The sequence below is a fragment of the Tubulanus polymorphus genome, chromosome 5 (assembly GCF_964204645.1).
Source record: "Tubulanus polymorphus chromosome 5, tnTubPoly1.2, whole genome shotgun sequence".
Classification (NCBI taxonomy): domain Eukaryota; kingdom Metazoa; phylum Nemertea; class Palaeonemertea; order Tubulaniformes; family Tubulanidae; genus Tubulanus; species Tubulanus polymorphus.
The window spans coordinates 6,303,537-6,328,572 of record NC_134029.1 but is presented as its reverse complement, the minus strand read 5'-3'; the positions used below and the strand labels follow the sequence as shown (position 1 = coordinate 6,328,572).

General features: G+C 38.9%; 2 protein-coding genes across 2 annotated transcripts in view; one reads left to right on the top strand and one right to left on the bottom strand.

Moving 5' to 3' along the window:
• Window positions 1-6,198: 6,198 nt before the first annotated feature.
• LOC141906371 (uncharacterized) lies at window positions 6,199-9,973 on the top strand. The gene is made up of 8 exons (XM_074795624.1): window positions 6,199-6,254; window positions 6,394-6,495; window positions 6,858-6,989; window positions 7,084-7,308; window positions 7,841-8,006; window positions 8,989-9,126; window positions 9,223-9,367; window positions 9,666-9,973. Exons 1-5 carry the CDS (start codon window positions 6,224-6,226, stop codon window positions 7,990-7,992), a joined length of 642 nt encoding a protein of 213 aa, XP_074651725.1. The 5' UTR covers window positions 6,199-6,223; the 3' UTR covers window positions 7,993-8,006; window positions 8,989-9,126; window positions 9,223-9,367; window positions 9,666-9,973.
• Window positions 9,974-11,713: 1,740 nt separating this feature from the next.
• The window catches only part of LOC141905661 (E3 ubiquitin-protein ligase MYCBP2-like), a 39,605-nt gene continuing 26,282 nt past the window's right edge, over window positions 11,714-25,036 (bottom strand). The window contains exons 54-78 of the mRNA XM_074794628.1: window positions 24,431-24,788; window positions 22,500-24,033; window positions 21,651-21,870; window positions 21,108-21,313; window positions 20,557-20,715; window positions 20,234-20,377; window positions 19,625-19,774; window positions 19,337-19,427; window positions 18,811-18,944; window positions 18,424-18,726; window positions 17,990-18,151; window positions 17,787-17,893; window positions 17,342-17,492; window positions 16,951-17,228; window positions 16,666-16,876; window positions 16,388-16,489; window positions 16,073-16,201; window positions 15,568-15,703; window positions 15,371-15,489; window positions 15,072-15,266; window positions 14,886-14,996; window positions 14,546-14,755; window positions 14,353-14,460; window positions 14,099-14,264; window positions 11,714-13,892 (exon numbers count right to left, since the gene is read on the bottom strand). Coding sequence (XP_074650729.1) covers window positions 13,777-13,892; window positions 14,099-14,264; window positions 14,353-14,460; window positions 14,546-14,755; window positions 14,886-14,996; window positions 15,072-15,266; window positions 15,371-15,489; window positions 15,568-15,703; window positions 16,073-16,201; window positions 16,388-16,489; window positions 16,666-16,876; window positions 16,951-17,228; window positions 17,342-17,492; window positions 17,787-17,893; window positions 17,990-18,151; window positions 18,424-18,726; window positions 18,811-18,944; window positions 19,337-19,427; window positions 19,625-19,774; window positions 20,234-20,377; window positions 20,557-20,715; window positions 21,108-21,313; window positions 21,651-21,870; window positions 22,500-24,033; window positions 24,431-24,788 — 5,600 coding nt within the window. The 3' untranslated portion in view covers window positions 11,714-13,776. The remainder of the gene's footprint in view (window positions 13,893-14,098; window positions 14,265-14,352; window positions 14,461-14,545; window positions 14,756-14,885; window positions 14,997-15,071; window positions 15,267-15,370; window positions 15,490-15,567; window positions 15,704-16,072; window positions 16,202-16,387; window positions 16,490-16,665; window positions 16,877-16,950; window positions 17,229-17,341; window positions 17,493-17,786; window positions 17,894-17,989; window positions 18,152-18,423; window positions 18,727-18,810; window positions 18,945-19,336; window positions 19,428-19,624; window positions 19,775-20,233; window positions 20,378-20,556; window positions 20,716-21,107; window positions 21,314-21,650; window positions 21,871-22,499; window positions 24,034-24,430; window positions 24,789-25,036) is intronic.

Genomic DNA, 25,036 nt, shown 5'->3' with positions numbered 1-25,036 from the left:
GGCATTTTTTCACTGTAAAGTTTCTGGGCCCATTTTAGAAAAGCACTACCGATTCACCGACACTCTTTAATAATCATAATACACCCAATTTGAAGCTAAGTGATTATTCACGAGAGCAATCTTGTGATATGGATTTACCCATTACAATAAAAGAAGTTCAAACAGCTATATAAACGATGTTAAAACGTACAAAAATAGTCCTAGCTATAACTTTATGCCTTGTTATTCCTAGCTTTACCTCTCAAATGTAAATAATGGTCTCCTTTCAAATAAAGCTTTTGATTTCAAATACGTAGCTATGATCATCAAACAGATTGATGGAGGCTCAAAGTTAAAACTCGATGTGAAAATCGACATATACGATTCAATTGTGAAATCAGTTACATGGGCCTTCGAAAATATATATCCATCAAATTAATACATCTACAATTCAGCAAATACTTAATATTTGTACATCAACACTGGCCTAACGTTATGTTCTATGTTTCCTAACTATATGATACCTCCACGGACAAATAGTCATAGTTGACTATGTTTAAACAATGGTAAGGTTTAAAGATTAAACTCACAACATGTTGAAACTATATCTCAGTTTAGGAGTTAACTCAACAGACCTGCGAGCCCAAACAAGGCGCTCGACGCGACCATTTACCCCTAGTGACTAACCTAACTTGACTTCTCTATCAACCAAGGATTGAATACCAATATCGTGAATTAATGGAGCTTAGCTTTTATAAGACTCTCACATTGCATTAAACATTATTAAATAATTTCCTTTAAAACACTATATCAGACTGGTTTGAAAAAGGGTGATAAGTAAAAAAATCAATACTTTACGACAGAAATCCGCTATTGTCTTTGCCGCTCCTGGATCTCAGTGTTTATAAGATGCGCTATTATCTATGCTGCTCCTAATAAGATACACTATCGATTTGCTGCTTTTAAAACAGTGTTTATCCTGAATCAGTGTTTATGAGATAATCCATTAGCTTTGTCGCTTGAATCAATCTTTATAAGATTCACTATTGTCTCTGCTGCTCCTGATATTTAATGTTTTATAGAAATCAACCACCAATTGTAGAAGAATCCATCATTGAGTGATTAATCCGTTGTTGGTTCCTCAACTTTTCATCTGGGCTTCTGCAGTTTTCATCAGCAAATGGGTCGTAATCAGTATTCATCTACTTGTGATCGAGTGTCTTCTTCGCGCCAATTTTTCCGAGATGTAGTTTGGCTGAAACAAAGTGAAGAAAGCAAAACATTTAAGACAGATTTATCATAATTTACGTGTCATTTCAAATTACAAGCCACCCTGTTTTTCACGAAGTAAAATTCATTGACGTCAATTGCTGATTTAAACCCCAATAATTAATTGCAGTAGTGGACTGGTTCATCACTGCTTAAGACTAGTGAAGATAAAAGTTCAGCCATGTGGACCGGTAAATAGATTTTGATGATAGCCACTTATTGAATGATATTCATATGAGGCCTGAAATTTCTATATACAAGTAATTTCATGTATATCAACTTACCTTTAAAGATTGCTGGGTTCAGTTCTAGCCTTTTCGATGCCCCGTTCCAGTTTTTAGATGTTGGACGAGTAGTTGATCTCAAGCTGGGCTTTTTCTTATAGTTGAAATTCAGCTGCAATGATTAAAAGAAGATATCCCGTAATGACAAAATATTTCATTTAGAATTTATCATAATAATTTCCATGAAAAATCAACTTACATTTCAAGTTTGCTGGGTTCGGTATCGGTTAAAACAATTGGTTGATGCAATTGGTTGATGCATTTGATTCAAGCTTGGATTGTTTAGTGGGCTGAGCTTATCTGTAGATATTTGATGAGTCGTTGATTTAAAGCTGGGCAGTTTCATATAGATAGGCTTTAGCTGAAATGAACAAACAAGATATCCTGTAATGAAAAAATATTTCATTTAGAATTTATCGAAATAATTCCACGTATATCAAGTTACCTTTAATGATTGCTTGGTTCGTTATCGGCTTGGATCATCTTAAGTTTGTTGGTTGATAAGTTGGATTCTAGTTGGCCTCATCTGTTTGCTGTTCCAGTTGGTCGATTTTGGACGAGTAGTTGATCTCAAGCTGGGTTTTTTCTTGTAGTTGAAATTTAACTGTAATGTTTAAAAGAAGATATCCTGTAATGACAAATTATTTCATTTAGAATTCATTGTAATTATTTCCATAAAAAATCAACTTACATTTCAAGTTTGCTGGGTTCCGTATCAGTGAAAATGTTCTAAGTTGATCGATGCATTTGATTTAAGCTTCGATTGTTCTGTGGGCCGTTCTAATCGGTAGATTTTTGGTGAATTGTTGATCTCAAGCTCGGCAGTTTGATTAAGATAGGATTTAGCTAAAATGAATCAAAAAAGATATCATGTAATCACAAAACATTTCATTTAGAATTAATCGAAATAATTTCATCTATATTAGGTTACCTTCTATGATTGCTTGGTTCGTTATCGGTGAGGATAAGTTTGATTCTAGTTGGCCTCCTGTTTGCTGTTCCAGTTTGTAGATTTTTGACGAGTAGTTGATCTCAAGCTGGGTTTTTCTTATAGTTGAAATTTAGCTGCAATGATTAAAAGAAGACATCCTGTAATGACAAAATATTTCAGTTAGAATTTATTGCAATAATTCTATATATATATTAAGTTACCTTTTGTGATTGCCGGGTTAATTAACGGTGAGGGTCTCCTAAGTTGGTTGTCTAATTTAAAATAATTTTTGTTGTTTTTTTCGTGTAAATAGTACGAAAGTTTACAAGGTTGTAGGTAATTTTGTCTAAGTTTTTTCAAAATCGGAAATCGAAGTACAGATATAGTTGTGTGATCGGTGATCTAATTCTGCCTAATTTAATACATTAAGATTTGGAATATCTATATTACAAGATTAACTTTTTTTATGCCTCATTTAATACATTAAGATTTTGGATATCTATATTACAAGATTAACTTTTTTTTATGCCTAATTTAATACATTAAGATTTTGGATATCTATATTACAAGATTAACTTTAATATATTAAGATTTTGGATATCTATATTACATGTTACCTATCAGGCTGGTTTGTAAAAAGGTAATAAGCAAAATAAGTCAATACTTTACATATTCTATTGTCTCTGCTGCTCCTGAATAAGTGTTTATAAGATACGCATTGTCTCTGCTGCTCCTGAATAAGTGTTTATAAGATACGCACTGTCTCTGCTGCTCCTGAATAACTGTTTATAAGATACGATTGTCTCTGCTGCTCCAGAATAACTGTACATAATATACACTTTTGTCTCAGTTGCTGCTGATTAGTTGTTTATGCATGTGGATATACCGTATCTATATTATAAGGTTAACTTTTTTCTGCCTTATTTATTACATCGAGATTTTGGATATCTATATTACAAGATTAACTTTTTTTCTGCCTATTTTAATGCCGGTACATCAAGATCTTGGATATCTATATTATAACGTATTATAAGTAGTTTAGCTGAAAAAAAGAAAATCCTTTCTAATATCACGGATCATAATTAACATATAAAAGATCAGCAATGTAGACCGATACGTAGATTCTGATAATAAAGGAGAGAGAACTCGGGAGGGGGCGTTAGGAGATCTTTTAGACTCCAGTGTTTGGTGTAGACAGTTACTACAAACCCACCACACCAACTGAGAGTGAAACAGGGTTTGACTTCGAAATCGGAAATCGAAGTACAGCTATAGTTGTGTGATCGGCGGTCGATTTTACATAAATGTTTTTTTCTTTAAATCCAAGCACATAATTGGGAATTTCGGTTTCGGTTCATTCAATTAATCTTCCAACCAGTCTGCAATCCCACAGATATGCCCGTCATTGACATCACTCAGCACACTTTGTAGATAGGTGGGGGCAGTGAGGCCTCGTCATCCTGGTTTTCGTGTTCCGTATGAGGGCGTGTAGAGGGCAGAATTTCCTGACCGACTCTTTGTCTGACATCCTCGACACATGACCAGCGAAGGAGAGCTGATGCTTTCGGACATTAGTTTTGTTCCAGCAAACGTTGAAATTCGACAGAGAAATCGGCCCTGAAAAATAAAACGGGTTAAATGCTGAAAAATAGAATGGATTAATAAACACGGAACAGTACAGGACAGCACGGAGACAAACAGTAACACATAAAACATAAAGACGTCGTTCCTCAGGAAGCAGGAACAGAAGCAGGAGCGGGAGCGCAGCGAAAATCGCCAGGAGGAGAATACACGGTAGCATGTTCACAGTGTGAGTGTGCAGAGGTGAATGGCCTATGCTTGTGTACACCGTGGTCACCCGGTGACGTATTCAATAGCGCCTATGAATGATATCAACAACTCTGAAAAGCCGCAATTGTGTCTCTATAGTTGAATGGATTTACATTGAGAGCTTATAGAAGTTGAATGAAAAGGTTCTACTGCCAGGTTGAATACACGCCAGTAGCCAGCTGAACAATATCGTGGAACTCCCCTCCTAATTTAGCCGCTGCCTGTTTTTTTAATTAAATTTTAGAATAATTTATTGAAATCGAAGAATAAAAACATTAGCATTTATTGATGAAAACCTCTAGCTTTATTTCTCATAAATGCATAGATACCCCGAAGTGGTGACATAAATAATTCCAACTTCAAGGCTAAACAAAAATGATACTTTGTTTCTTCAGTTCATTTCTATAGCTGCCGGGTCTGTTATGGTAAAATAGATCATGATTCTAAAAAACAGTAATGTCCAAGGTAGATAGGCGGCCGGGTCAAGTTTTAAGCTCAGCAGAGCGGAGAAACAAGGTATCAATTTTTTTGCCTACGATTTGTTTTGTTGAAGTGAATTTAATTGTCTAACGAACTTCATACACAGTGTACAATCGATCGGTAGTTCACATGATGTAAGTGGAATGTATTTATAATTAATCATCATTTCATGCTGTTATCACAGAGATCCCGTACCTGTAGGGCCGTATTCAGGGGGGAGGGTGCGAACGCTCCTACCCCCTAAAAGTTCGAGTTCGGCTTCATATTTTCCGTGCGTAATGTGTTGTTTATGTCTTACAATTTATGTGGTTGGTATCCTGTTGTTTTCCAATCTGTATAGGCCTCATCAGTAGTATGCACATGGGTCAAAGATCATGATGGTACGGTGGCACGATGGACCCATTGCATAGAATGATTCTATGCAATGTTTCATCATGGGATTCCTCAAATGCAAATGATTTGAAAAAATAAACGTTACATTAGTCGCGGATTTTCTACATGAGTCGATCTTAGGTTTTTTTGATTGCATAGATAAGTTTTCTGTGGGTTGGAAGCATTAATGATTACATTGCTATGAGGTGATGATCATCAAATCAAATTTCAGATTATGAAAAATTATTTAGATTCTGCCGTACATGGAAAATGTCAGAAAAGAAAGATAGCCAGAAAGCCTTAATAATACACCTTACACCTTAGAATACACCTTAGAGTGCCTTAAATAAATGAAAAAAATTTGACCTACCCATAGACAGGGCTGCATACGGCCCAGCCGTCAGATTTTCATAAAAACTCCCTGATTCAATTCAGGGGAGAAATATTAGGATTTTTTGAATCACTCGGAGCACGGATCCTCTGAAATTCTGCCAAAAACTTCATGCCTACCATTCATGATTTGAAAAAAAAAATGTTTTCTTTAATTTTGATTCTAGATTAAACGGTCAAGTCCATGAATTTCGTTTCTTGTTCTTCTCTGTTTTAGGTTGTCGAGTGTTTAATAGAATTAGGGGTTGATTGTAATCAAGGTGAAGGTCAGGATACTCCGATCTGCTACGCCTGTCGACATCAGAACGAGGCTATGGTACAGTGTCTGCTTCAACAGGTATATATCGATATATCGAGTATCAGTGACTCCAGTGAGAGAGCCAGCCAGTCCAGTTTATATCTACTGAAATCCATAAATCACATCTGGCTGAGCTCATTTTCATCTTAAGATCAGTTTTAGATAAGAACATGCTATGAGTGTCCCTAAGACTAATCGAAGAAGCATCTTGTATCTAGATCTTGACTGGAATTAACCCTACACTGAGTTATAGATAGAAATTATCAAATTTAAAGGTTAACTTTCTTTGAGGTCCGACTGTGAAGTGGTTGTATACATTTTCAGGGTATGAATGATGTACAAACACCGCTGAAATTAAGTTTAGATTTAGAAGCTCATAATATTACAGGCATGCTGCTTCATATGGGATTTGATAAAGAAGGTTAGTACTGAACAAATCTTCTAGTTTCACGGTTGTGAGTTAGTTTCAAACTTGATTCGAAACTATGAAACCGTATCTTTGAATATTGTGTTCAAGATAAGAATGTTTTGTAGGTGAAGATGTCTTGTTTATTTTGTAGCTGGCATTGTATCGTGGAGTGGTTTAAACCTCAGGAATATTCAACCAGAATGGTTGATAGCTACGCTATTAGACTCCCCTGATAGGGTATCTAAACCTACTGGTGAGTGTCTAACTAGCAGAACTCGGTTCCCCTATTCTTAGAGTAAGAATCAATTCATTATCAATTGGTTTATTGCGCAGTTCAATTCAAACTCAAAAATCGTGGAACTGCCTCCAGGACTTGGTCAGAAATACCAGTCTGTGGTTGAGTTTTACGATTGGATGTTTCCACGAACCTTAATTAAAGCTTACAAACAATAATAAGATTACCCTACTAACTTATCAGGAACCAGATCACAAAAAGTATCAAGATGCCTCGCAATGGGATAGATACAAGTTTTATAAGATTTCCGATTTATTTTCGCGCTGTAACATTTCCGATTCATTAACACAAAATTTAAAGAAAATCCTATATTTTTGCAGAAGACGACCAACTGAAGCCATTAATGCAACAAACAAGAGCTCGACAACAAGCGCGAAGCTGTCTGAATTTATCAGTTGAGAGTCAGGTTTTAATGGGTAGTCGACTGGCGCTCAGATACCCCGTAGATATCGGTAAGTCAGCAATCTAACTCTTCTCTTGTAGTCTTGCTTCCTAATTGTGGGTTATTCTTTCCAGTAGATTATTAGTTATTTGATTTTTGTTTAGATTTACGAGAAAATGAAGACATATCTAAACAGATGTCGACTTGTCCCGATACGGTTTACCGACAAAACATCGAACGGCGATCATTTCTGTCGAAGTTGCGTTTAAAACGACAATCTTCGCCGGACGTCTGCAAAATCAAACCGTTCGATTTCAACAGTGCTCAACCGAATTCTCCGTTACTACGGAAACGATATTCCGAAAATTATTTATTCAAAGATTATCGACGTAAGTAGGAATCTGAATCTGCTTCCCAAAAAAACAGAGTTGACAAAAGTTGGTCTTTTGATTGTCACCATGTCAACTAGTTAACTATAACCAACTTTTTAGCAACTGCAGCCCCTGATTATGAATTATTCCACATTATTCTTGATATTTCAAAGTTGGATTATTCGAGGGTTTCGAGATTTATCTAAATCCTATCTTAAAGGAGCAATAAGTGACAGGGCTGGGTTTCATAGATGTGGAAGAAAAATAGTCCCTGGGAACATTTTTAAATTTGTCAGTTATTACCATGGTTTCTCATTGTAACCATGGTGGTTTTGTCACCCAGATTGAGGATTTACCCCTAGGGATAACTTCGATACTCAGTCTATGAAACCGGGCCCAGGTTTCCCAATACTCAGAAACAGTGATACCAGTGCGGGGTTATTCATTATAACTGACTAGTTTTGAAAGTCGTCTGTCTGTAACCGGTAGATGAGTAACAGATATTTCCTTGTATTTGTTCATGTATTTTGGTAATTGTTTTTAAATGCAGCAACTCGTAAACAGTTTGTATTTGTCGACTGGCCACACAAGAGATTGAAACGTGGAAACAGCAGATGGTTAGTGGAGCGAATACTCTGTTCAGTAATAAAGATCCCAGACGTAAACAAGCAGCGGTCGGAGATAAAGTCATTTCGGAGATAAAGTCATTCCTGTCGGTAAGAAACAAACATCTCAATCCCAGTTCTACAGCTCGACTTGAGAATTAGAATTGAATGTTTTAACCTGAGTGTGAAACTGATCTCTGGAATCAGTTCCACAAAATTGTTTAATTAACACAAAAAATCTCAGTCCAGGCTTAATTTTCACTGTACCTCTTCGATACCTCCCCTAGCACAGCTTAAGTTTTATTTGAATTCAGATATAAAGATTTTAGGGATATTTTCAACAAGTTCTGCTTAGTTCCCATTTCTTTGACATTCAAATTAGGTTTGATAATCATTTTCACGATTTTCTCAATTTTCTAGAGGAAATTTTGATTACCAAAAAAAGAGGTACAGTGAAAATTAAGCCTGGACTGAGATTTTTTGTGTCTCTGTAGAACTAGACAAAAGTTAGTTTATCCCAGTCTTATGTTTAGTCTCAAGTATGGACTGGACCGAAATGAGATTTTCCTAGTTCTACAGTTCTAAAAAAGACATTGGAAATGTACTAATTTCAGCTTTAGATTCAAATTAAACCAACAACTTATGGAATTGGATCGTGGGGTCTAGTAGTCCAGATCGTATTGAAGTTAGTATTTGATTGTTGATTGTAGATTGCGAGCTCTAGATATCAGCGGTAATGGACTCGTAGGATTCCCTCCAAAAAAAAAAACAGACAAATAACCTACGTGAATTACTGCTATCAAACAACAATATCGATAAGCTGAACCTCGGGTTAGATGCTAAACGCTGGACGTTTCCCCTCTCCTTTCACCTCTCTCCTCCTTTTCTCTATCCTCTCTCCTCCCCTCATTATTCTGGGTCCAGTTCCACAGTTTGAAGTATAGATTTCACTCTGAGTTACTCATTGAAAATGAACCAACTTTAACTGAGAGTTAACTCTAACTGTGGAACTGGGTCCAGCTCTACAGTGGAGCCTTTTAGATAAGGCTCTACTGTTGGCACTACGATTAGAACCTCATAATCTATATTTTAGTCAGAAGAATATTACCGCATTAAGATGATGGTAGTCGGATTCGGAGGTCGTACTTCGTACGCTGCAGAGACCGAAAAAATCAGCACATAGCAACGAAAAAAGTGTCACCACGGTCGGGATTCTCGTTAAAGACTGGAGGTGAGATCATAGAAATGCTTCACACCTCAAATATACCATTATGCCAATTTTTCTGTGTTTGTGACCAGGCTCTAGATGGATGTAATTTATTTCTAGAGTTTTAACAGCGAGACCGGTTCGAGATGGAAGAGATAGAGATTCTAGACCTGTTTCTTATACATTGAGTACGTGGGATTTCGCGGGTCAGGAAGAGTTCTACAGCACTCATCAGTGTTTCCTCCCCAACAGAGCGCTTTATCTGGTAAATAAAAACTCTTCCTCATTTTTATATCTCTTGTGGATCTGGAACTAAGTTCACAATCAAATTTCTCAACTTACAACTGTGGAACTGGGTCCAGAGTCAAATTAAACCCACACAACTGTGCAACTGGATCTGCTGGAACTGTATCCAGAGTCAGATTGAACTGAAACAACTGTGGAACTAGAGTATGAAGTTTACTGATAACCATTACCCAGAACTTTGGTCAAATATGAAATTAACTTTCCCTCCCCTTAAAGTAGAAGTCATAGAGTCATAGAATATGATATGTATTTTTCAGGTGGTTTATGATTTATCTCGCAGTCTCAGTGAAGTCGAAACATTGAAACCGTGGCTCGTAAATATCCACGCGAGAGCTCCCGGACGCCCTGTTATCATCGTAGGAACTCATAAAGATGCTATCCCTCCTGAAGATCTCGAGAATTGTATTTATGAAATGAGATGTGCTATTCTAAGATTGACCAGTAAACCAGGTAAAATTCAAACATCTTCTGGAGATTTGCTCTGGAAATATGCATCAGAATTTTGTTCGTGTGTACTTTGTTGCTAAGGGAATATCAGCTATTTTCAACTCAATCGATCAACGCGGTTCATTGTTAAACTATTCATCGACCCAATCTTGTTTGAAATTTCATGAAATAAATACATTCTGAAATAACCCGATCCATAAGTTACCGTATTTTAGTTAGTGGAATGCCAGATTTTAGCGTGACGTAATTCTACTTCCAATTTCCCCATGAACTTCAAACCAGACGTCAAGTGACGTCATTTTTTAGCCCACTTGGGACTTTAGTCCCAGCGGGCTATTGCATTCACTTTTCATCCGTCGTCCGTCCGTCCGTATGTCCGTCCGTAAAGTTTTGAAGACTCTTCAAGGTAATGTCTTGATATTTGGTTTATACATGTATCTACCCTAGACACATCTTCAGCCCAAAAACTGGCCCTATTAGAATCAAGATGGCCGACTGGCAGCCATTGTTGGTCGCCAAAATAAGCACTTTTTACACATTTTCGAAGTTTACGAGGGAAATTTTGAAGACGATATGATCAATTACCTTGATCTTTCGAATATATTTGAATCTACCAAGGGCCCATCAGCATAAGAAAAATTGGGTCCATCTGACTCAAGATGGCCGTCCTATGACCTTTTTAGTGCCCATAAATGTCAATTTTGGCCAGAATTCTAGGTCCTGTAGCTTCCTACTGGTTCCTACTGGTTTGCCATTTCTCATTGCAATTTGTGATTGGTATTTTTTGTAAAGGGATGTTTTATACCTGAGATAGGTATTTTTGATCCGCCAATTATGACGCAATTGGCGGCCATCTTGGTGTCATTAGTACTCATTCGTAGGTGGGAAAAAGTTTTTCGACATTATATTGTTACCTAAGCATATTTTGTTACAACAATGAATTAGAAAGTTGTAGCGTATAACGTGTTCTATGATTGGGGTGAGTTTCAAGTTTTGTATATGGCCACCAGGGGGCGTTGAATAATACAATATCTTAGTATTTCTATATTATATTTGTACCAATACATATTTTGTTACCGCAATCAATCGCAAAGTTGTAGCTCATGACATCATCTATGATTGTGGTGAGTTTTAAGGAAATTAGTTATTCTATATGGTCACCAGGGGGCGTTGAATAGTAGAATAACCTGGTATTTCCTTATTATATTGGTACCTAGGCATATTTTGTTACCATGATCAATTGCAAAGTTGTAGTTCATGACATGTTCTATGAATATGGTAAGTTACAAGGTTATTGGGTTTTGAACATGGTCACCAGGGGGCGTTGAATAGTAGATTAACTTAGTATTTCCATATTAAATTAGTAACGAGGCATTTTTTGTTATCACAATCAATTACAAAATCGTAGCTGCTGACATGTTTTATGATTGTATTGACTTTCAAGGTCATTGGTTTTTGTATATGGTCACCAGAGGGCGTTGAATATTGAAATTGTTAGATTGTTGAGCATTTGAAACCACTTCCCAAGTGGGCATGGTGTCCCTGGACCCCTAGTTTCTGACTTTGTCAGCTAGTCAGAATCGGTTAAGAAGACACTTCGTAGTATCCACATATACGCGTTTACCTAAGGGACGTCCTCCGCGCGCCTTCCGTACTCAACAGTTCAAATCCTTTACATGCTCTCCAAGAATGTATTCCTCAAAAAAGAATGTTTTAGTCTGGTTGCGAATCCTCAATCCTTTACAGCAGGCAACAGAGAACACCCAGAGAAAATTCGTTTGAATCTTAACATTAAGTATGGCGAATCCAAACTGAATAGATATGTTCTCTAAAAAGAAAGAATTTCACTATTTACTCAGTACATTCTTCATTTATTTAACTTGAATGTGATAGCATTTAATCATTATTATCATTAATATCATTACTATAGACATTTACTCTAGTATTTTATTTATAATACACACGTATATTTTCACGATTTTCCAATAGCAGTTTTTTAACAAGTGTACAAAATTGATACAAGCACACATGTACATTCATGACTATATATATATCTAATATCATATATATGACCACAACGAAACTCTGTAATAATAATGGTAATGCTTAAATTCATACATTCATTATATATAATTTACACGAAATATTACAACGTATGGCGCTTCAAAAGTTCGAGAAAGCATCGGCGACCAGTATGAAATGATGAAAAAATAATACGCACAAGCGTCATCCACTGACACACTTGTCGAATTAATAATAATAAAAAACCATCCATTAATTATTTTGGTTCAATCAAAATGCACTGACGAAAAAGACTCATGATAATATATCGAGTGATACGAGTACATGCACTAACAGTTACAGTGTTTTATTATATCGATTAAATATCTATGTTTCTTTTTTGCTACAAGGTTCAAATAATCGGCACCAAATTTTGAGTGCGCTTGCACTGTCTTCATAAGTGTTCTTGATAAATAAAAGTGATCTAAATTCCTTGGATTGGTTAGAGAAGAAATGAGCTGACACTGGTCTTTGATTGAATGACCGGTAATAGCTAATGCAAGGCGATGCATAAGTGCAAAATCATGGTTTGGGACATCAATTGTTAGATTTATTATGAAATAATCAATTGAGCTTAAAACTCATATGAATAACTCTTATCATCAAAGGACCAGAGAGAGCTCGATCTGTGCAAATAGAACCAGTTTTAAGACTGGTTTTATTATTAGAAATGAGCGAACTTTTAACTATGCAATCATCTCTGGTACAGTTTAAAATCAGTAATTCAGATCAGAAGGGGTAAAATTTTTGTCTACACAACACCAATTAGTAATAAATGTGTATCTAAATCATATATCATCATATTAAAGTCGACCACAATATAACTGTTGTTGGCTTATGACTGCAACCTGAGATGTAGAAATTTTCACATACAGAGAGAAAGACAGGAGGGATTTATAATAGTAGTAGAATAGGCGATATCTCATGATATCAAAAATCTATCCATGTACGGAATATCATTATTGCAAAGTTATACGATATGATAAGATTAAGCTGCATTTGTCAACTCAAAACATAACTGAATTCAAGACCAATTTTTTTTCTCTTAGAAGTGATACAGCAAGTGATGCAAAACAATGAAATCTCAAAACAGAAAGATATACGACACACTTGATGTTCATGCAGAGTGAAGCACCACCCTTTCTCATTGATTTGAATCAGTCGGGTTTTATTTACAATAATGCGTTGATGAGATCTCTGAATAAAAAGCAAACAAAATGATCGGTGGTTCACAGAAACGAGTGCTTACATTCGAAATGACTCGGCGAATTTATATAATATGTACACGCTAAAAATACGCGCATGATGAACGAATGAATTATGAAAATTACTACTCTGAATTTTTACGCATCCCGAAATATCCCCAGTGGCGTCAATAATGGCGATAGAGGAAAGGCAGATATACCATAATACGGTTTTCCAACTGGCCGAACAGTTATTGGCTGCAGGCGATCTACTTATCAAAGTATATTTCGATGTGGTCGGGGTCAATTCCACGATTAAATGCACGTATCTCACCCAATCTCAAAACAATTCAAAGTCACTCGAAACTCAATTTCAATATCATATTTCTAATTAAGTACTATACTTTCTACAAATATTTTCGCAGCGGAGATTCTCATAAATAATGATTTTGAATACGATAAATCTAAATAATCGACAATCTAAAGTTCCTTCGAATTGACAAATCTATTTAAGGACTATTTTACACATTTCGTTTTTTTACTTGCGAGAAGCGATCACAAATTATCTTCGAATACTGGTTTCGATACATCTTTCCACGTCGAGATATAATCACAGCAAACATTTTCTATTTTTCTATACAAGTTTTTTTTTTAAATAACCTAATGACGTCCATTATCAAAACGTGTGCGCGTTTCGACACACTCCGCAGCCGAGGGCGAACTCTTCACCGGTTGGTGGATGCTGAACGTGTAGTGGGCATTCGTCGCCCTCCAATTGTTTACCTTTTGGACCTGAAGAGAAAAGAATACCGAATTTGCAAAACACACATGGTCAGATATCTCAGAACTAACAAAAACACATGCAGAGTAAAACAGGTATTCTTGTCTAACATTCACATTCAGTATGAATCTTTTCATATTTAGTTACACACTGTATCTGGATTTATCGTCACACAATTTCCAGTACATCACGTAGTAGTACCGGGTATTAATTTTACCTGCAGGACAGTGAGGCAGCTCACTCTTTGGAATGTTAGTGACTCGTTGGAAAGCGTCGTGACACGGATTACAGAAATGCGTCGTTCCGAAACAGAAAAACACAGCCACTGAACAGCAGTACCGACATTTATACTCGAGGAAATCGGTGCCGTGTTTGGGGCACATCTGAAAAATGATGAATCGATAAATGATTGCGGGACTTGACTCGACGTAAAGAATCAATATATCTAGGGCACAGTGGGCGTTAATGTACCTGAGCTCTAGAAACATCTGAACATCCCCCGCACACTAACTCCGTCTGGTCGTAATCATCACCACCTTCCAACTGTTCATCGCAACGTGCCTCTCCTCCGTAATACGCCTGAAAATTCAATCCCATACCCATGAAAAATTAAATGCCCCGAACAACGAACTTTTGTCACTGAATGACAAAAATCAAAACGAACCTTTTTGCATTTATAACAAACGTAATAGGCATATCTATCCATAGCGTATCCGGCAGGATCATTCCAGTAGCGTCCACCGGCGCCGGTAATCGCCTCCGCTTTGTGCAAACCCTCGTATTCCAATCTCATTAAAGCCTTCCTTCGCACGTCTTCGTACAGGACGTTAATCGGATCCAGGAGATCTTTCAGCACGTGGTGACTGATATCCGCCTGCAAGGAACACACTTAACTATCGGCAAACAAGTTCTCGGCACAGAAATAACGATGCAGTAAGCATTTAAGACGAAGTCGAAAGACTGCACCATTGAAATAATATTTTCAAAATTTGTGCCATACTTACTTTACAAATGGGACATTTAGCAAAACCGAATGTAATCCTGGGTCCGACCCATTTACGCGTGAGCACAGATCGGCAACAGCGGTAGTGAAACACGTGGCCGCACGCTAACTGCTAACGAGAAGATTGAAATTGGTTTATACAGAAAAACAAGAAGGACAAGGGAAGGTTGGTAGTTCAGTGCTGTACCTGAATGGCGGGAGCAGCTGCTAAAGCTTCGGTAAAACAAATCATACACATATCATCGGCATCCTGTTTCAACGAGTCTTTGTTCTCGTCGCTGTTACAGCCGTTCAGGCAGGGCAAACACACCTGTTCATCTCGTATACCATTGCACAAGTGACCGCAATTGTGTATTCTAGTACAAGCGATCTTACCGTATTCCTGTATATGGAAAATCATATTAAGTGATGGTGATTGCCGACTCCCTTGAGACATACCCTTTACAAATCATATGAATTTACAGAATGAGTAAGAGTATTTCAAACCTGACAGTCTGGATCTGAGCAAACGTTTCCGATTGCGAGAATACCCGAATTTCCTTGCGTACCGCAGAATCGACAAGTGCCGACCGTACCCGCTGGACTACTAGCACCGGTGATTTTTCCTGTAAACAGAAATGATGAAGCGATGTTTAAAATCAGTTGCGTTAGTATCGTCTATGGCTATCTCAGTTATCAAGTACCTTTCGATCCTTCTCGAAATTCAACCATGGCTTTCAGCGTTTTAGAATCGGCTAGCGCCATCACCCAGAACAGCTTCGTTCGACCACATCCTTCATGTAGATCAACTTTGATGGATTCCTCTTCTTCTTTGAATACCTGCACAGAATTTCCAATGCATGTATCAATGAAACCCGTATACATATGGTGCAAGAATGCTCAGATTAGAGACAAACCTTTCTGTAAGGAATGTTTTCAAGTAAGGGAAAGAGAGCAAAAACTTTGCCTGGAAATCTGTATCCTCTGTATGAGGCCCAAAGATTGTGGAAAAATTTACCAAATGAGATCATCTGACAGCATAGACCAAATTAAGATTTATTTGTAAACATTGCTGTTTCGCAATGAGGAGGAAGCGCTTTGAGCATCATATGTGGAAAGGTTTACAAATTGCTCAATATCATTATCATCGTTTTTGCGTTAGCCAAGTTAACACCATCTCCGTAATGAAGGGCAACGTTTTTAACGCACCTGTCTTTGATGATTACGAGTTCGACGATGAAGATGCAGAAATCGGTCACAGTCGGCGCATAGATTACCACACTCTGTGCAGAGAATAATCGCGATGGTTTCACCGTCGTCATGGTTATCACAGGTTGGCTGAAATAAATCGTTTTTGCAGTGCAGATAAAATTACGTCATTACAAACTGGATTAGATTAGATATTCGAGATACACGCATATACGAATGTATGAAATTTCTCATGGAATTGTTGCATTTTGTCAGATGTTTTAATGGATATTCAAGTACAAATTCAATAGAGCACATATCAGCAGACACACTTACCCGTTGTTGGTTTTGCCCGTCTTTGGACACCCACTGTCCCGATGACAATCTTTCGACGTGATCTTGATCCAAAACACACAATGATGACAGAGCCAGCCACAACTGAAATAATAACCGCAGCGTCGGAAATGCATCAAAGTATGCACAAAGACATTAAATTGTAAATCAAAGGATAGCAGGCTTCACGTGGGAATGCTTTGAGTAAATACATCAGAAATTCATTAAACAAGTCAAAATATCCACAATACAATATTCTCGGAAATATGAAATGTACTTACGACTGGTGTTCTAATACATTCAGCCGGCAACCGGTGTTTGTCATCTAACTTTGTTAAACCGAGTATTGCCTCGGCTATAGCACCTTTAGTAACTGCTGCCCACGCATCCGATAGTTTACCAGATGCCATATCTTTAAGTAGCTTGACGATATTGCTTGCCAGTTTACTCGAAAGGCAACCAGTGAACCACCAACGAGGGTCTTCATTATCCCTACAAAAGACAGCAAAATCAAAACATCCAGAGCAAGGCTACTATGAATAAGATTTTGAAAGATGCCCACTTACAAAATCAGACCGCAGTCAGCGAGCGTTACGCTGGTCACGCCTTTTCCACCAACGTGATTTTTCACTTTCATCTGTACTGTTAAAGATTTTGCGATACAAGCGAGGAACACGTCGATTATACCGGGCTTCATCGGATCAAAGTTAATCATCGAATGACTTCGATTCGTTGAGTCGACTAGAATGCTGAAATCGCGAGGCGGTAACCGCATCACGGAGAGTACGTTACCGAGCTGATGAGGAGCGACTTCGGGAAGGACTCGACGCAGCAAAGAAATCACCTAAAATATATTGGCACGATATTCAGCACCAAACCTAATGTTTTCGAAATGTTTAATAACCCCCCAAAATGCAGACTGTCGATTATAGTGCAGTTTTCATTGCTAGTAGATACCTGTCTCTGAACTCTGGGTGTCGCTGTGTGTAGAAGACTAAGGAGATCTTGAAGCAGCTCATGCTGGTGGGCCAAATATGCTCGACCAACTGACGATCCGCTTAGAGCTAGCACCATCGACAACAACTCGAAACAATAACCATCAGAACTTCTGCAAACATCAGACAGTCATATACATGTATTCAGTAGCAAATCAAAAAGTGGTTTTTTTTTGCTGAAGTAGGTTTGGATTATTTTTGATCACTTGATAAGTCCGTTTGTTGGACTATATATATTTTACATTATTTCTGTTGTAATATTAGTGGAAGATGAGATAAGACAAAGATGAAACAGTGAAATAATTTACCAGCCCTTTTCGGACTAGTCTTTCTTTTTGTATTGTGGTCTATTAATGTGTCAACATTTCAACGTGGACAGTGTTTCATAAAGATTAGGTGACACTTACCTGGATTGATCCTCGTTGAGCATCTTAGCCTCAGTGAGAGAAGACTGCCATTCTTCCCGTACACGACTTGTTTCTTTCTGTATTGCGAGCACGATATGAGCGCACACCTATAAAATCGTAACCAACAATTCATCAGTCATTCAGTCATCAGTTACATCCCATCGAGAAAATCTATCAGTTATGAAATGGTATATTCGCCTTACCTGTTTCTGTAGATGCGTCAATTTACTTCTGCTGAACAATATACCAACCATGTGTTCTTTGAGATCGTTTTCGCCCTCTATCGAGCCCTCGCTTCCGTCATCTCGACATTCATCTCGTTTTTCATCTTCGGGTCCTTCATCCGATATCAAGCGGCCGAATACCTGATGGAAAAATTGTAACATGAAAACGACACCAAAGCTGAGAAATAGCAGTGGCATTGGAACCGTAAGGCACAGCAATAATTTATTGAATGACGGTTTCCTTTTTTTCTTTCTATACTATGTTTTAGACGAAATAGATGTAAATTCGCTGCAGCAATATTATTAGAACCTGTCAAAAATCGGTAATTGGCGGCGGAAATCAAAAATTGCTTCCAACGCGCCTGAATGGGATTCAACGACCAGTACAGATAATCAGAATACAATGTACTTACTTGCGAAGTGAGCAAACGGAAAACTTTCAGAGTCTCAGATTCACAGTTTCTCTGTTGAATAACCGACGATGACGGCAGGCCACTCAATATCAGTTGTTCGCCTTCCATTCCGCCGAGTAGTTTGATTTGACGCAATCGTAAATTGTTATCCGGTCCTCGCATCTCGAGTTTGATGACTCGCGAATTATCGGGTAGACTACAGCGAACCCAGCCGACATGTCGAGACAGTACGTCGACCTGTTTCACGCGTTTTAAATCATCTGGCCCCGAACCAGCGCTGAATATTACAACCGATACCTTGTTCTAGAAACAAACAAAGCAGATAGATATTTTCTAACCCCTTAAGTGTATTTACCAGCTTCTCGATCTACCACTTTCAGAACTTACCCCTAAATCTCTGGTGTTATCGATATGCACATAGATGATAGATGGATTAGCTTGTTGAATGCATGTTATCGTTATGGTTTTCGCTTTGTTACGGTCTTCGTCCCCACTCTCCCAGAATGTCTCAGTTGAATTATCTGAAGGTCAAAGAATAGAATTGCCATACATTACCGACTACAGTACAGATCAGCTAACAGCCAGCTTGAGTTTCAATGGAATGTGAACAGATTTTACAAGTAGGTACCAAAAATATGCATTTTCATATCTGAAGATAGGGATTGTCCCTACATACCCACAATACCTGGGGGGAGGAATATAGGTTTTTATTTTGAAATCAGAAAATTGAGGCACATGTACAGATATAGTTAGGTGTTCAGTAGAATTTACAGAATTGAAGTAAATGATTGGAAATCTCGGTTGTTCCTTCATAAGATCAATATTAGTGGTTTTGTTTCTCACTTTCGGTTAAAATGGCTGCTTGGAAAGGCATTCAAATAACTGGTAGCTGCTATTTGAGAGTGGACTCTACCTGTTAAGCTATTAATCATAGCCTGGCGACTAGAAGCTTTGAGATCAGCACTGTGAGTTATATCTTTCAGTACTTCAATCACAGATGTCAACTGAAAATCAAAACATAGTAAACTGACATCATTGTGAATTCATTCTCTTCCATAAAAGCCAATACCCAGTTTATGAATCTGGAAGCTGAAGTACCAGAGTAAGGCCTATAATATGTAGGCTAATTTTAGAATGATGAATTGAGTCTGAACCAGATTTCCAGAACTTTTCCGATTTGAATGTTTCAATAATTTCTTACCTCTCCAGTGTCAGTTATTGTAATTGGTTCTTCGTTTTCTTCATCGGACTTCGATAATATTTTGCTGATATTACTGAAAACGTGGCTCTTGTGCAGAAACAAGTGATCCGATTGTCGGAATTTCAGATACCAGCATCGAACAGCCATTTGCTACGAGACAAATACAAAATAAGGTGTGATTGTATAAATTCAAGTCAATTTTCTTTGAATTCAATTTGGAGGATTTTCTAAAATGCTCATCGCACAAAATTATTCTATTTGTATCAACCTCGAAGGTTTTATAGACAGGCAATATAACATTACCCTCAGGGAACATTCCATAATCATGACAGTTCCATGTAAATAAACATAAGATCGAAAAACTTTTCCTGGTTATTTGAACCCATCTGTTTCTGCACTCAACAGGCGACTGGAATCACCTCAGCGACAACTTAGTCAATCAACAGACTCAAGAGGTTTTTCTAACCACCCTCTATGCTACACAGGCCATCGTCTAACATTTATTCATCTCTCTCTCCCGTTGCATATATTCCACATTTGGATGCAATGACGCATTAAACAGAAACAGAAGCAGACAATAAACCCTGGTATAATCGATCAGACACATACCTGTAAGGGAGTATTCGCAGGTAAATACATCATGACGTCGGAGACAGTTTGTAGGAATGTATGAAATGCTGTAAGCAGTGGTAGAGCAGCATCGCCAGCGATGGTTATATCATCCATAGGATGTTCACAAACGCGATCCTTCTCCTTTAAAACATCAAACAGAAATTCAAGATCCCTCTTATATCAAACATATCCCATAAGTAATGCAACTGTTCCTACATAGAGCTCATCTATCCAGTTCCGTATTCTTACATGAGATAATTGCTTCAAGACAGGAAGGTCGACCAGTTTAGGGGGTTATGATGGAGTTATTCTGTACAAACCTGTTCGTGGTCCCTACGATCTCGTTTCACTTTCTTCTCATCGTTCGGATCATCCTCCTCTTCCTCTAACGGCGGAGACAGCAACGACGAGACGAAAAACCACAATAAATCATGAAGACTTGTTGTTTGTGAAACACTGCGTAACAACCAGTTCAAAGCCTACAGTTTTTCAAAAACAATTTAGAGTAAATATTCGCAATTAACACCGAGGCCAAGTCGCTTAGTCAAAGCTATGGTATAAAACCAGTCTAGGACAATTTTAATTTTATGGCTAATCTAACAACTAAAGACTAAATCAAGGTCATTTTCAAACGTAAGACCAAACTACTGGTATGCAACTTGGCCATGGGTCCATGTTCATGAAAAAGTTGAACTCAAACTTTTGGTTACTTAATGTTTTCGATGAGGACAACAATTCAAACTAAACCATTTCAAGCTTAAAACATTTTCATGAAACTGGACCCTCATCCTTTACATGATATAGGCAACTATTTGTAAGAGTATTCAAGGTTCTGCAAAACACATTTATGTAGAACGGAATCAAAACCTACTTGAAATGCATAGATCCTACATGCTGCCTTGCGTAACGCTTGTCTCATCGCGATCTGTAAACTATCGAGGTCATGGCGTTGCATTATGAATGACATCACAGGACGTTTCAACGATTTCTCGCTTCCCTTCGACGGCGAAGTTTCGACAGAATTAATCAATTTCGACATCGCCGCTGACGGATGTTTGATCAAAGACATTCCACCGTCTAAAAATTTAAGTAGGAAGTATGCCATTCTTTTATCCATGATACATTCAAGAACTAGTCCGAGCTTCGCGATCGACACTTAAAAACTCATTTTGGGGCAATGACCGAAATAACAGATCAATATCGTTTAAGAAAATATGTCTAATTCCCTGTGTTTTCCCTGATTTTTTGGATTCTCTAAGTTTTCTAAGTTTTCCAGGCAAGTGGCCACCCTGTTTCAGGGAAATCTATTGAGAACTGCAGGCAGTGTCGTGCTAAGAGGACACAGTGACATAATAGAGAATTCCCAAGAAATCTCCTACAGTATTCGATGATGATCCGATAAACATTGACTCACCAGAAACCCCTCCGCTGTTATTCCGTCTGCGAACCGCTACTCTGTTCGTAACCGTGACGATCTCCGTGCTGTTGCCGCCGGCGATGTGATCGGAAGCGATCTCCGATATACTGCGCTGGAAAAACGTGCGTCTATTCGTGTCGAGGTCAGAGTCTGGACTCGCTTGAGCACTACGTGATACTTTACCAGCCGTAGCTGGCTGACTAGATGACATCTCATCCTAAAATTCAATCAAGAAAATTAATTTTTGAAAACTGAAAACTTCAATTCGGCTCGAGCTTTTTCCTATGATTCAAATTGTAACCGATAGTGTAATTCACTAATACGACTAAATCGGAATTCTTTACACTTTACACTATATCTTTGACTGGTAAACTGATGTTGGTCTCGGTATTCAGAGTTAATAAGCAAAACCCACAGTTGATGATTCAACAATGGGGTGCCCGCAAAACCAGCTATCCCGTTAGATGGCGCCACGAGCAGGAGGTTATTACTATCACAGGACTCACCGAATATGAAATACTTTCATTCTTCTAATCAGATATCGATATATTTTTCATAGATAATTGATTCATTTAAGAGAAAAGTTCATTCAGATTTAATTGAAATGTAGAAGGAAATCGAACGTGGACGACCAACTATCTACTAGCGAACCTGGCGGATCCTCGCCTGCCATGAGTGGAATCCTCGATTGCCACAGTAGCACTGCCGGTACCCCATTCTTTCTGATAGTTTCCAAATTTGACTAAACTTCGTCATCACAGAAATAAAACTTCAAAAACGTTGGAAGAAATTGTTAAATCATAAATTGTTAAATGGGTTTTGCTTATTATATATTGATCTATTCACCTGAGGACTGATATGAGACATATATATTCCATTACGTTCCTGACCGGCTGAGCCGCAACGCACGATTCTATGTTTAGTGTCCATGCACAAACGAGCTGGGGCGTAGCCTTCGACTGGCGACTCGACCTTGCCGATCGGTAAACCCTCCTCGTCGTAAATTACCTCCTCGGCGAACGCCGTGTCGGCGCCTTGGGAATTTTTCAAGCACAGATACAGAAACGGCACCGGCGGGAACGGATTCTGGTCCATTGCGACGTCCTCGTTCACGCTTGGCAGACTCGTGTCCATTTGACCTTGACACTGGTTGCCGGCGGCGGTCTGTTTTCGCTGCACGTGATTCGGCAGCGTCAAGCCGGCGGCGCTGGCCAAATCCATCAGAAACATCGCGTTGCTTTTCATGATCAAATGAGGCTCTAATGGTGGTACGATACTCGGCTGTCGAATCGGTAGCGATTTCTTCTTCGTCTTCTTCGCCTTCTCTTTCAACGCTTGGCGTTTGTCTTTCAGATATTTCTCGCGGCATCGATTGCAAATCAGGTACCAACTGCTGCCACCAATACCGCCGTCGCCGCAATTGCCGGCCCATCCACCGCAGAAATGCCCAGCGCTGTTATAACCCTGACCGCCGGCGTTTTGACCGCACCCCGGGTGCGCCTGTCTCATGTGATATGTGACCGGATATGGGAAGACACCTCCGCACAGTTCACACACCGATTCCCTATCACCTCTACCATCGACCCCTCCAGCCGCTTCTCCGAATAAATTCCCACCTCGACCTCCGCCGACCTTCGCGTCTTTCTTCGTCGCTTTCTTATCCTTTTTGCTCTTGTCGCATTTCTCCTTCTCTTTCTCCTTGCGATCGACCCGCTTGCCGCGTGCCGGCACGATCAGATTCTGGTCGATCACTTTCAACGTGACCGTCGATAGCTGTTCCCAGAAATACACGAGGTGCTGAAGAGTCGGCGGCAAGTCGGACTCCTCGTCCGGCTCGAGGGTGAACGTTTCGCTTGTTTCCATCGTGAAACCTTCGCCTTCCGATATGTGCCGATCGCGCATTTTCATTTCATGCCGCGAATTGATAATGCACTGGTTCTTATTGAAATTACGATTCACCGCGCCGGACACCGAAGGTTCCGGATCGCCACCGCTCGCACCGTCGACCATCGTAACTTCGACCGAATGTCGGTTGGATTTAGGCGGCTGTTCTTTCGACGGCGTGCTTTTCGGCGTTTTTTGTTTGTCTTTCAGCTCTTTCGTCAGATTCGGGTGAAACTTCAGGAATGACGCGCACGCCATGGCGTCGTGAACGATACCTTCGTGCCAAAGGAACGCGGCGAAAACGGCGCGCAAACACTCAGCGACAGACGGAGACAGAGCCTCCTTCACGACGACCACTTTATCTTTACGTTCCAGCGTGCTCGATCTGCTCGAATGACTAGAACTCGGTTTTTCTTTCGATACCGGCGAAGCTGCTCGTTCCCTTTTTGAACGCAACTGGCGACTTCTCTCTTTTCTACCCGCCTTCGGTGACAATCTGAAATTGTTTTTGAAATCTCTGTTTTAGTTAAGGTGCGCATGGGCAACATTCATGTCAATATGCAGGACTGAAAAGTGCTATCAGTGACAAATTTAACTTTTTTCAGAAACATCTCATTGAAATATGAGAGAAAATGTTCAAATCAATCAGTTATCAACAGTAAGACCCTCAGTAACATCTTTCATATTTCAGTATGCATCAATCAAATCAAACCAGTATTTCGTGTTATAGAATGATAACAAATACCAGGGTACTAAAAATTAGGAACAGTTGGCAGCTCTGAATATGGATCAGATATGTATTAATTGAATTTGTTGGATGTTAAATAGCTTTTCAATTTCAATCAATTTCCATTTGATGGGAATGATTCGTTGGTTACAGAAAGCGCACTAACCTTATAGTTGAATCATCTTTAGGTGGCGAGGCACCGATACTGAAATGACTTTTGATTGCTTCTTGACTGGTTTGAGTAGCCACCGGCACAGCGACTTTCGACGCGGCCAGCCCCACGGGGCGAGGACCTAAAGGACTGCCACTCCTTTGAGGACTGTTAGCACCACTGCTAGCACTGCGCGATGGTGAACTATACCGCGAACTGGCTGGTGGAGAAGCTCGCGGCATGGGAGGTGTCTGCGGGGGCGTGTAAAAACTACCGGCCGCCGCTTTACAAGAATCGGTCAGATGAAGAGGCTCCTTCCGTGGTGAGGTAGAAGGTAATGGACTAGAGACTTTGCTTTCTTTTCTCGTAGACCCTAAAAAAATGAGAACAAAATTTCAGATGAATCCAGATTATTTCTCGTGAAAAAATGAATTTCAATGAATTTTTCATGGGGAATTTATTGAGATCTACCATGCAATAATTAATACTTGTCCAATACGATAATGATAGAAACTGAACAGACCATGCACAATATTTTGCATGCATCGAATATTTTTCTCAGATTAGGAATGGTTATACATGCTAGCAAACAGTTCAGTCACAGATTAAAATTTCGATCGA